Source organism: Patella vulgata, chromosome 6, assembly GCF_932274485.2.
Source record: "Patella vulgata chromosome 6, xgPatVulg1.2, whole genome shotgun sequence".
NCBI classification, from domain to species: domain Eukaryota; kingdom Metazoa; phylum Mollusca; class Gastropoda; family Patellidae; genus Patella; species Patella vulgata.
The window spans coordinates 72,826,999-72,839,437 of record NC_065884.2 but is presented as its reverse complement, the minus strand read 5'-3'; the positions used below and the strand labels follow the sequence as shown (position 1 = coordinate 72,839,437).

The window sequence follows — 12,439 nt, the reverse complement described above, 5'->3', positions numbered from 1 at the left end:
ATCAAGGTTGTGGACCCTCTATAAGTCACAATTATTATCCGATTTTGATGAAACTTAAAATATATGCGCATATAGGACCCTAACTTTCTGTATTAAGGCCCCAGATTGTATGCAAATCGTTTTAACATGTTTTCTGTCAATCTCTAGTAAAATGTGACCGTATAATGCATGGCAACCGCTTGTTTAAAATTGTAATATTCGGCAGGTCCTCGTAAACCAAAAATGAAGGCATCATAAACACTTCTTTAGATACTATAAATTAATATTTTACTATTCTATAAGATGATCATTATTTATATCAACATTGTCACATTTCCCACCAATTTTTCGGCATCGGACCTCTTGAACACCCCCCCACCCCCGGTCTAGAAATACTAGGTATCATAACTTCTCCTCTCGGGTGACGACCACCCCCAGCCCACCACATGAGCCACCAGACAATGTATTGAGTGCTGCTTTGGGTGCTAGGGAAATAAACGTTTCATTCATTGTGTGATTGCACAAAGATAACTATCATAGTTTTGTTTTCATATGTTCAGCCTATTTTGACTCAAGAACAGTTCTATAAATTATACTCCACTATTATCCTTGTTTTATATGGCGATCCAGATCATCCAAATCATAGTAATACTAACATGTTCCTTAAAGAGACATTATGTCATATTTAGATAAAGAGCTAGCCATTCTTGCTATAACAGTTCCAAAATAGATAATGTAAAATGAATAATTCGAAATTTAATTTAAATTACTCTATTGCGAGCGAAGATATTAGCCTTTGAAGGCTTGACAAGACGTTTGCAATAATTTCAACCACCGTACTGGTTGTTCGAAGCTAAGTCTCGCTCCTCTATTTTTAAATTAAATCAAAATATGGCTAAACCGTTATAATCTTTTTAATATCAGAGAAATCTGATGCCATCGAGAGTTGATTATGGCCTGGATCAGTTAATTAATGTCTAATTAATCATTTAGAAAACATTTCAGGCCTAAACAAAGACCTGCAATAGGCAGATTTAGCTCTTGCATAATGTATGTTTAAATTAGAGAAACCCATAACAATCATATAATGTCAAAGTAGCCACAATATTTATATAAGAAATAAAACAGAACCTGTTATTTGTTACTTGTTCTTATAGATTACATGAAAGATGGCGGTGATTCTAAAATTAATAGATTGAAGACACATTCAAACATAGAATATGTAAGTTATTTTCTATTCTTGTCTATTGATCAGAAACTATCAATAACTATACGTGGATTAATTACCAGAATTTACCCATCTAACCAACACCTGACAGATAGATATAATATTATATCAACACAAATTTACATTTTATGGATACACAATTACTGAGTTAAATACTAAGTGGAAACTTTCGTCTTTATCAAGCAAATGATACAAATTATAGACACATGAAATCAAATGAAATGGGATTTAACATCCTGCATTTTTGCAAACATAGAGAGATACACGGTAGGATAAACGTTTCAATCGCATTTTCGAAAAAGACTGAAGCAATTTTATCAACAAACTATTACTAAATTAAACTATTACTGTTACGCCGCCAAAATGCCTATAAAATTATGTGTTTTAAACACAAATAGCTAAGTTTCTTTCGTTTTGCTTTTTTAGCTGAGTGAAATTCTTCAAGAGGAACAAATCACAGATTTAGTCAATCGGTTGGGTAAGTATATAACAATATTCCATGCTGGATTCCATTCCATTCTTCTTTACACTTTTCATTTTCATACGCCCACATTTTCACGTGGATGTATATCGTCGTTCACCCTTTCTGCCTGTCCGTCCGTCCAAAAATTTTTTATCGACACTCTACAGGTCACAATTTTTATCCGATTTTGACGAAACTTGAAATATAGGTTTATCTCCCAAAGATCTCGTTTTCTGTCGGTATTGACCTTTATCGGATCGTAACTTCATGGAGTATGGCCCGTGATTGTACGAAATATCACGTTTTTAGCTTGTGGACACTCTGGAGGTCACAATTTTTATCCAATTTTGGCGAAACTTGAAATGTATTTGATGACCCAAAGATCTCGGCTCCTTTTGATATCCGCACATATCTGACCGTAACTTCTTGGATTATGTCCCCTGATTGTACGAAAAATCTTGATTTTAGCTTGTGGTCCTGCTAGAGGTCACAATTTTTATTTGATTTTTAATATACCACTGTTATATCGTAATGAAGGTTGAGTTCGAATTTTGTGATAATCAAACTAAAACTGCAGAACAAAATGGCAGCTTTTTGTACGCAATTAGTGTAAACCTATAATACCAAGGTTGTTGACCCTCTAGATGTCACAATTTTTATCCGAGTTTGATAAAACTTAAAATATATGTTTATATCCAAAAGATCCCAGTTCCTGTCGATATTAACGCATATCGGACTGTCCCTTCTTGGATTATGTCCCCTGATTTACAAAATATCGCACTTTTGCTTGTACAACGTTCCAGAGGTCACAATTTGTATCGGATTTCAAAAAAAGTTTATATATCTAACCGTTACACCATAACGGCATCTGAGTTCGACCCCTTTGGATTCTTTCGATATTCGCGCATGTCGGACTGTCGCTTCCTTGATTACGGTCCCTGATTGTACGAAAAACCGCCTCTTTTTTTTTTAGCTTATTCTCTGTGCATCGCTAGCAAAATGTGGGTGTATCTTGCATGGCAACCGCTTGTTTAAAATTTTTATAGTCTGCAGGTCCTCGTAAACCTTAAAGATAATGTTTCCGAATATTGATCCTCACGATCTGGACATGGATTAACATTACTTTATATCGGCATCACGTGTGCTTTTTGAATATAATGTTAATCCGAAAAGAAAGTGTGAAGAAATGAAAAGTATTATCATAGGATAAATTTTAAAATATTTTAGACATTCATGGTTTCCCACTAATAGACATGGCTAGTAATCGGGGACTGGCTAACCTGTTGTTTATATTTTATTACAGGTGAGAAGAATAGAGATAGTCCACAACTGAGGATTCTGAAAGGTACATTGAACAGATGTTAACTTAAATTTACCTAACCAGCAACAAGATGTCTTGAACAATATTACAATAGTGAATTTAACTTATTAATCTTCAAAAATCACCACATTCCTCACAGTTTCTCATGTATTAAATTCCGTACTTTAATTATAATATTATTATGTATTCTTCAGCCAACACTAAAGCCAGTCTTACCGATGTGAAGGAAAAGAAGTATGTGAAGACCCGAGCGTATGCTAAAGGTTTGGAGATACTGACGGAACTGAAAGTCTTGGGTATAATAGGAGCGGCTGGCGATGGTAAAAGCATGCTTTCGAAGATGATCGCCAAAGAATTTATTGCAAAGAACCAACAGTATACACCATTGCTGATATATAAGCCAAGTGATTTAAATAAAGTTAACTTTGAGGATGATAAGTATTTGTTAATCTTAGATGACATCTATGGTAAATATAATACATTGAAGGATCGTAAGGATCAATGGCCTAAACATTTTGAAAATTTTCGAATTAGAAAAGAAAGGGGTCAGCTAGTTTTTATTTACATTATGAGGGATTATATTTATAAGTCTTCTAAGTGTCATTTAGATAAGTACGAAATATTTTCTACCCAAACAGAACTTGAACTTCATTCCGGTGAATTTTCCTTAAACTATGATGAAAAAGAAGAAATACTGCAATTTTATAAAGTACACGAGGATAAAATTATCAGTATTTTAAAAACCGATGAATACTTTGGTTTTCCGGCTATCGCCTCTTCTGTCAGGAAAGCTTTAACGTGTGGTCAATTACCGACGGATTTCAAATCTTCCCATGATTTCATGTTGCAAGAGTTAAAAATGTTTTGGGATGTAAATAAAGACGTATACACAGCATTAAGTATGGTATTCTGTTTACATAATGTGCCGATGAGAGACCTAGAACGTCCCAATGATAAAGTAAAGGACGTTATTAAGGCAATCGAGACAGAAATTTACAGAAAGTTTGAATTATGTAAAGCTCGCGATAAAGTCAAGGACCTTTCAGAAACGTTTATTCGCTTTTTTGAAAATAATTATATGAAAATGATTTCATTGCGAGATTTTGTTGAGGTGCCGTTCTTAACTCATTTTACAGAAAATTTCATTAAAATGGCTTTAGAATATTGTCCCTTTGAACTGTTGATGACAGTTGTAAGTACAAAACCAGCAGATCAGTGCATTGTCATCAACAATTATGACGAACTTTCCTTTCGTTTTAAGAGGGAACTGCAGAATAACAATAATGTTATTTTGACCCATTCTGCTTTTCTTGACAGCAGTTTCTTGTCAAAGTTTCTTAACATTGAAGATATAAACGATTTTTTGCGTGAAGTTAACCACCTCAGTTTAGGTGAAATAAACGCTATACAAGAATCGGGATATTTTTGGCATTATATTTCCCTTTACGGTGACATCGACTGCCTTAAAATAATTCTCTTATATTTTCAAGACAATTTACCTAAACTGGTTGACAAGAAAACCAAATTTGGGTGGGATGTGATCAGTCTAGGTGCTATTTCAAAAATTAAACCTATTGAAAAACTTGATCTCTTATTGAAAGAACTAAAATATGATGACCTAGTAACATTGCCACACTTTGTTGTATATTCTAGTGACTTAAGTGTTATTGAACATGTTGATACTAAACATACAAACTTTGATATAAAATCACTAGATAACAAGTCAAGAACGATTCTTCATAACGCTTGTGATTCTATCCACGATGTTAGCGATATAATTAATTTTCTCGTAGAAAAGGGGTTTGATTTAAATGCTAAAGACAAAGATGGTTGCACACCACTTCAGCTGGCCGCAGGCAGGGGAAAAACAGCAACTGTATCAATCTTAATAGAAAATGGTGCCTCTGTGGTTGAACGAGATAACATGGGGAGATTACCCAGCCATGCAGCTTGTGCTGCTCAAGGTAGAAGGAATGATATCGATTCCAGTGATGTTCTTCGTCAGTTAATAAAAGCTGGATGTCCTGATAATGATCCCGATAAAGAGGGGCGAACTCCATTCTTAGAAGCGCTTGTAGTTGTAAATACTAAATGCCTCCAATATTTAATTAAAAATTTAACTCGTTTAGATATACAAGACAAACTAAGACAGCCATTTATGACTGAAGCGACTATGTTAAATGATATTAAAACGTTCAAGGAAGTCTTTGATATTTTAATTACAGACAAAAGCTACATCGAACTTATTGATGTAAATGTATTAAAAGAATGTGTTGATTCAGTTGAAAAAATCAAATATTTGTTTAAGAAAGGTGCTAATTTGGAAGTTGTCGATGATCAAAAGCGTACCGTACTACACCACGCTTGTCAAAGTGGTACCACTGAAACCGTTAATTATTTGGTTAATAACACGAAGTTAGATGTTAACCAGAAAGACAATAATGGTTGGACACCAGCAGTGTTTTGTTGTTGGTCTGAGATTAACCCTGTTGATAAACTGATGATATTATCGTCAAATGGTGGTGAGTTGGATACAGTAGATAAATCTAACATCAGTTTACTACACCACGCTTGTCAAAGTGGTACCACTGAAACCGTTAAGTATGTGGTTAATGAAGTAAACTTAGACATTAATCACAAAAACAATAATGGTTGTACACCAGCATTTTATTGTTGTTGGTCTGAGATTAACCCTGTTGATAAACTGATGATATTATCGTCAAATGGTGGTGAGTTGGATACAGTAGATAAATCTAACCGTAGTTTACTCCAGTATGCTTGTTATATAGGTACCACTGAAACCGTTAAGTATTTGGTTAATGAAGTAAACTTAGACATTAATCACAAAAACAATAATGGTCGTACACCAGCATTTTTTTGTTGTCACTCTAAGATTAACCCTGTTGATAAACTGATGATATTATCGTCAAATGGTGGTGAGTTGGATACAGTAGATAACTCTAACCACAGTTTACTCCACCACGCTTGTCAAAGTGGTACCACTGAAACCGTTAAGTATTTGGTTAATGAAGTAAACTTAGACATTAATCACAAAAACAATAATGGTTATACACCAGCTGTGTCTTGTTGTCACTCTAAGATTAACCCTGTTGATAAACTGATGATATTATCGTCAAATGGTGGTGAGTTGGATACAGTAGATAAATCTAACCTCAGTTTACTACACCACGCTTGTCAAAGTGGTACCACTGAAACCGTTAAGTATTTGGTTAATGAAGTAAACTTAGACATTAATCACAAAAACAATAATGGTCGTACACCAGCATTTTTTTGTTGTCACTCTAAGATTAACCCTGTTGATAAACTGATGATATTATCGTCAAATGGTGGTGAGTTGGATACAGTAGATAACTCTAACTGCAGTTTACTACACCACGCTTGTCGACTAGGTACCACTGAAACCGTTACGTATTTGGTTAATGAAGTAAACTTAGACATTAATCACAAAAACAATAATGGCCGTACACCAGCATTTTTTTGTTGTTGGTCTGAGATTAACCCTGTTGATAAACTGATGATATTATCGTCAAATGGTGGTGAGTTGGATACAGTAGATAACTCTAACTGCAGTTTACTACACCACGCTTGTCGACTAGGTACCACTGAAACCGTTACGTATTTGGTTAATGAAGTAAACTTAGACATTAATCACAAAAACAATAATGGCCGTACACCAGCATTTTTTTGTTGTTGGTCTGAGATTAACCCTGTTGATAAACTGATGATATTATCGTCAAATGGTGGTGAGTTGGATACAGTAGATAAATCTAACCTCAGTTTACTACACCACGCTTGTCAAAGTGGTACCACTGAAACCGTTAAGTATTTGGTTAATGAAGTAAACTTAGACATTAATCACAAAAACAATAATGGTTATACACCAGCTGTGTCTTGTTGTCACTCTAAGATTAACCCTGTTGATAAACTGATGATATTATCGTCAAATGGTGGTGAGTTGGATACAGTAGATAAATCTAACCTCAGTTTACTACACCACGCTTGTCAAAGTGGTACCACTGAAACCGTTAAGTATTTGGTTAATGAAGTAAACTTAGACATTAATCACAAAAACAATAATGGTCGTACACCAGCATTTTTTTGTTGTCACTCTAAGATTAACCCTGTTGATAAACTGATGATATTATCGTCAAATGGTGGTGAGTTGGATACAGTAGATAACTCTAACTGCAGTTTACTACACCACGCTTGTCGACTAGGTACCACTGAAACCGTTACGTATTTGGTTAATGAAGTAAACTTAGACATTAATCACAAAAACAATAATGGCCGTACACCAGCATTTTTTTGTTGTTGGTCTGAGATTAACCCTGTTGATAAACTGATGATATTATCGTCAAATGGTGGTGAGTTGGATACAGTAGATAAATCTAACCTCAGTTTACTACACCACGCTTGTCAAAGTGGTACCACTGAAACCGTTAAGTATTTGGTTAATGAAGTAAACTTAGACATTAATCACAAAAACAATAATGGTCGTACACCAGCATTTTTTTGTTGTCACTCTAAGATTAACCCTGTTGATAAACTGATGATATTATCGTCAAATGGTGGTGAGTTGGATACAGTAAATAACTCTAACCGCAGTTTACTACACCACGCTTGTCGACTAGGTACCACTGAAACCGTTACGTATTTGGTTAATGAAGTAAACTTAGACATTAATCACAAAAACAATAATGGTCGTACACCAGCATTTTTTTGTTGTTGGTCTGAGATTAACCCTGTTGATAAACTGATGATATTATCGTCAAATGGTGGTGAGTTGGATACAGTAGATAAATCTAACCTCAGTTTACTACACCACGCTTGTCAAAGTGGTACCACTGAAACCGTTAAGTATTTGGTTAATGAAGTAAACTTAGACATTAATCACAAAAACAATAATGGTCGTACACCAGCATATTTTTGTTGTCACTCTAAGATTAACCCTGTTGATAAACTGATGATATTATCGTCAAATGGTGGTGAGTTGGATACAGTAAATAACTCTAACCGCAGTTTACTACACCACGCTTGTCGACTAGGTACCACTGAAACCGTTACGTATTTGGTTAATGAAGTAAACTTAGACATTAATCACAAAAACAATAATGGTCGTACACCAGCATTTTTTTGTTGTTGGTCTGAGATTAACCCTGTTGATAAACTGATGATATTATCGTCAAATGGTGGTGAGTTGGATACAGTAGATAAATCTAACCTCAGTTTACTACACCACGCTTGTCAAAGTGGTACCACTGAAACCGTTAAGTATTTGGTAAATGAAGTTAAATTAGATATACACCATATAGATAACGACAATGACACTCCATTATTATGTTGTTTCTTTTCAAAGATTCAAAAGATGGAAAAGATTTATTTTCTGATATCAAAAGGTGCTCAGATCACTATATGTCGACCATATAAAGATGTCCTGAAGGACGAGGATGACTATGATAAATGTAATTATCTATTACATCATAGCTGTTATCTAGGTACATTAGAAACAGTGAAATATTTAGTCAATGATGCTGGATACGATGTAAATTATACTGACGATGACAATATGACAGCTTTGATCTGGTGTTTTAAAACAAAGATTGGACGGAAGGAAAAGATTAATTTCCTCTTATCTAAAGGTGCAAAGATAGTTTAATCATATAAACATTACCTTCAATCATATCCTCCAACCTTGTTAGTTTTCTCCGGGTTCTCCGGCTTCCTCCCATATGTTAGTCCCAAAATGACCTAGTTTGTGTCGTGTGGACATTAAACACCATGAAGTGTACGCATAGGCATACAGGGAAATTTTTGACTGGGGGGGCGGTGGTGGTTGGTGTCCAAAAAATGTAGTTAGGTTCTTAGTATGTTACATCATAATAATAAATTCGCTGTTAAATTGGACACATTCAAGAACACAATATTTTTTTTATACAACTTTTACAAAGTACAATTGTGTGCCCAAATTTTCCCAGCATTTGGTGCCCAAAATGGGGGGGGGGGGGGCGGCCGCCCCCCAGCCCCCCCAGCTTGTACGCCTATGAGTGTACGTGTTGTTAGGTCATTATTAAATTAGAAAAAATCAACAGAATGTTTATTACGTGACTCAAGAGCAATGCCATGTTTTCTTGTCAAATAATGGAGTCGTGGAACATAATCCAGTACTTATTATAAATATGTAAATTTATATCTAACGAGGTTGATACTTGAGAACATGTTAATATTTATATCTAACGAGGTTGATACTCGAGAATATGTTAATATTTATATCTAACCTGGTTAATACTCGAGAATATGTTAATATTTATATCTAACGAGGTTGATACTCGAGAATATGTTAATATTCATGTTCTGTATATTTAAAGTTTCTAGTTAAATCAAGAAAAATACATTACAGAAAACAAAATGAAATGGTGTTTAACGACCTACTTTACTGTTCGGCACCAAATGGTCTAATGAAGACGCGTCAAAAATAACAAAGATTTCAGTTTCACTCATAATGTTTACCTGATCCTCACGAAAAGGTTCAATGTCACTATCTCAAAAGGTACTTTTAACAATCGCATGGTATTGGTTCGTATTACTCCAGGTTAACAAATAGTTTTAGACTCAACAAAATTCAAAAAGCCCAAAATTAAATGATGAATTTACTCTTTCGCGTTATTGCACTGGAACAGATCTAAACAATTTGTCCGTTTGCATATGTAAAAGAATTTATTATTATATATACTCCAATATGCCAATAACTTGTTTTCAAAACTAATACGAGCTTGATCGATAAATGATAATCCTTAATCTGCGCATGTAGAAGATTTGAAAGTGATATTTTCTTGGTTGACCCTTTTCCCGTCAAAATCATAATATGTAATATATAATAAGGTCTAATTCAAATCATAATATGTAATATATAATAAGGTATAATATGTAATATATAATAAGGTCTAATTCAAATCATAATATGTAATATATAATAAGGTCTAATTCAAATCATAATATGTAATATATAATAAGTATAATACACATTTAACCCACCTGAGTATTAAATATAAACATGAATATTCGACCTTGTCGTTATGATTATTATTGTATTTGTTTACAAGTTAAAGATAGTGGTATAAAATCAATAAAAACAAATGTAAACATAATTTAGAACTAAGCGATTTGAATAATGATTGTGATTGATCCAAAAATAATTATTATATTTAAACCAGGTATACATCAGTTAGATCTGAATGATCTGAATAATGATTATATTTACCTATATATCATCAATATATTTAATCTTATTACATGTATATTCAGGGTTTAATTATCATTTGTCATGTTTTTTGTATCCTCGTGTAACTATGGTTCATGATTTTAATCATCTGTCTGTTGACAATAAGAAACGTGTATTGTTAATTTTATTATACCTTTCGCCAACGTTTTGCCTGGTTCACTACACAAGTTTTTTAGGTAGGCTTTAGTCTTGACTTTGTAATGACTGTTTCGGTACTCTATCTTTTAAACACAGGGTCTTGTCAGTAGAAGACAGATTATTGTTGTCAAAAATGTGTGGTTTGGGGTACCACGAGGACCGGTGGGCCCAACCCTGTCCACTATGTAAACAGCACCAATAGTTAGAAATGAAATGAAATGAAATAAACCATCTAAATCTGTTAATTTCCATGACAGTAAATATTTGTACTTGTAGAATATATTAATGAAATGAAATTAAAATTTGGATGTCAAATAATTCCTTATGTTTAAATGTACACGTGTTAACTATTATTTATCACATAGTTTTACGAATTTATTATTTAGTTACAATATATGTTAATAATGTTACTCTGTCAATACATCTGCCATATTAAAAGTTAACACGCCTTCAAGGAACCGATGAAGTGAATACAATAGCTGTTATTTCTTGGTATATAGAAAAACCTTTTCTTATCACACTCCAAACCTTTGGAATAAACACCCTCTTGCTATCTGAAACAGCGGTGTCTCGGTTGAATACGCCCCCCCCCCCCTTGCTATCAGAAACAGCTGTGTCTCGGTTGAATAAACCCTCTCTTGCTATCAGAACCAGTGGTGCCTCGGTTGCTATTAGAACCAGTGGTGCCTCGGTTGCTATTAGAAACAGCGGTGTCTCAGTTTAATAAACCCCCTCTTGCTATCAGAAGCAGGGGTGTCTCAGTTGAATAAACCCCTCTTGCTATAAGAAACAGTGGAGCCTCAGTTGAATACCCCCCCCCCCCTTGTTTTTTATGTTGATAGTTCTTATTAAAAATCTTATGGAAGCTTTACAAGTTAAATATAGATATTAATATATTTGATTTAATTGTACAAGTTATATAGATATATTTATATATTATATTTTATTGATGTCATATCCTATTATAACTAAAGGGTGATATCGTAGACAAGCTAAAGGTCTTGTAGAGGGAAGGTATATATTTAATATTTTATTGTAAGTTATTTATATATTGTATTGACGTCATATCCTGTGAACGCTTGAGAGACGGATGTGCTCTATATATATGTCGTTATGATAAATAAATCAGGAACAAGGCATGTTGTATTCTTAATGCCAACTAATTACCCATAATAGTCCGTGTTCTTATATAACAATCTCTTTTAATCAATTTAAATTTATATAAAAACAGAAAGGTGTCAAGATTAATTACTGTACCTGCGCAGTGATTTCACCTGTAAGAATTAGAATACCTAGAAACAGAATTGGATTTAATATGTCAACACAAGAGTAGAAATGTAGATTCATTAGATTAATATTTATTTAAACTATTACTATACATTACAGAAAACAAAATGAAATGGTGTTTAACGACATACTTTACTGTAGCTTTTGATTAAATGTTTTACATCTTGTATATATGATTAAATGTTTTACATCTTGGATGTAAATTTAAAAATTCAATCTTTAAATAAATAAAATGTTTTTAATCTGTTGTTTAGTATTTATAACTACTAATACAATAATTCGGTTCTTCTGAGATTAATGCAGTTTTCATTTACAAAGGTTACGCATGAAGCGACAGTTCCACCCACCACCCATTTTGTCTGCCAAGAGATGACCGTTTATGTGCACCGTTCCTGGTTGTTTTGTGCTACCCGAAGGGCTATTTACACGGGCACATGTGGAGGGACGAACTTTGTGCGTGTGTGGGGGGAGGGGTGACACCCCAGGAAAAAAATACTTGGGTCTCAAAATAAGTGCTGTCAGTCTCAAAATTATGCATTGGCGACCAAATGAAGTAATGAGGTAAACAAACAATGCCAAAATAGGGCTATTTACACGTGAAAATGTGGGGGGAGGGGCTAAGGAAAAAAATACTCGGGTCTCAAAATAAGCGCTTAGTCTCAAAATTATGCATCGGGGACCAAATGAATTAATGTGGTAAACAAACAATGCCAAAATGGAAGG

At 34.0% G+C, this 12,439-nt stretch overlaps 1 protein-coding gene and 1 long non-coding RNA gene across 2 annotated transcripts; both read left to right on the top strand.

Annotated features, from left to right (window-relative positions):
- The first annotated feature begins 416 nt into the window (after positions 1–416).
- Positions 417–7,959, top strand: LOC126825552 (serine/threonine-protein phosphatase 6 regulatory ankyrin repeat subunit A). The gene is made up of 5 exons (XM_056101984.1): positions 417–1,201; positions 1,634–1,685; positions 2,974–3,015; positions 3,186–7,922; positions 7,955–7,959. The coding sequence occupies exons 1-5, from the start codon at positions 1,142–1,144 to the stop codon at positions 7,957–7,959; spliced, it is 4,896 nt and encodes a 1,631-aa protein (XP_055957959.1). The 5' UTR covers positions 417–1,141.
- A 30-nt stretch (positions 7,960–7,989) lies between these two features.
- LOC130013162 (uncharacterized) lies at positions 7,990–11,963 on the top strand. Its single transcript, XR_008788510.1, has 2 exons — positions 7,990–9,927; positions 9,988–11,963. It is a non-coding gene; the product is annotated as an uncharacterized LOC130013162 (long non-coding RNA).
- Positions 11,964–12,439: the final 476 nt, after the last annotated feature.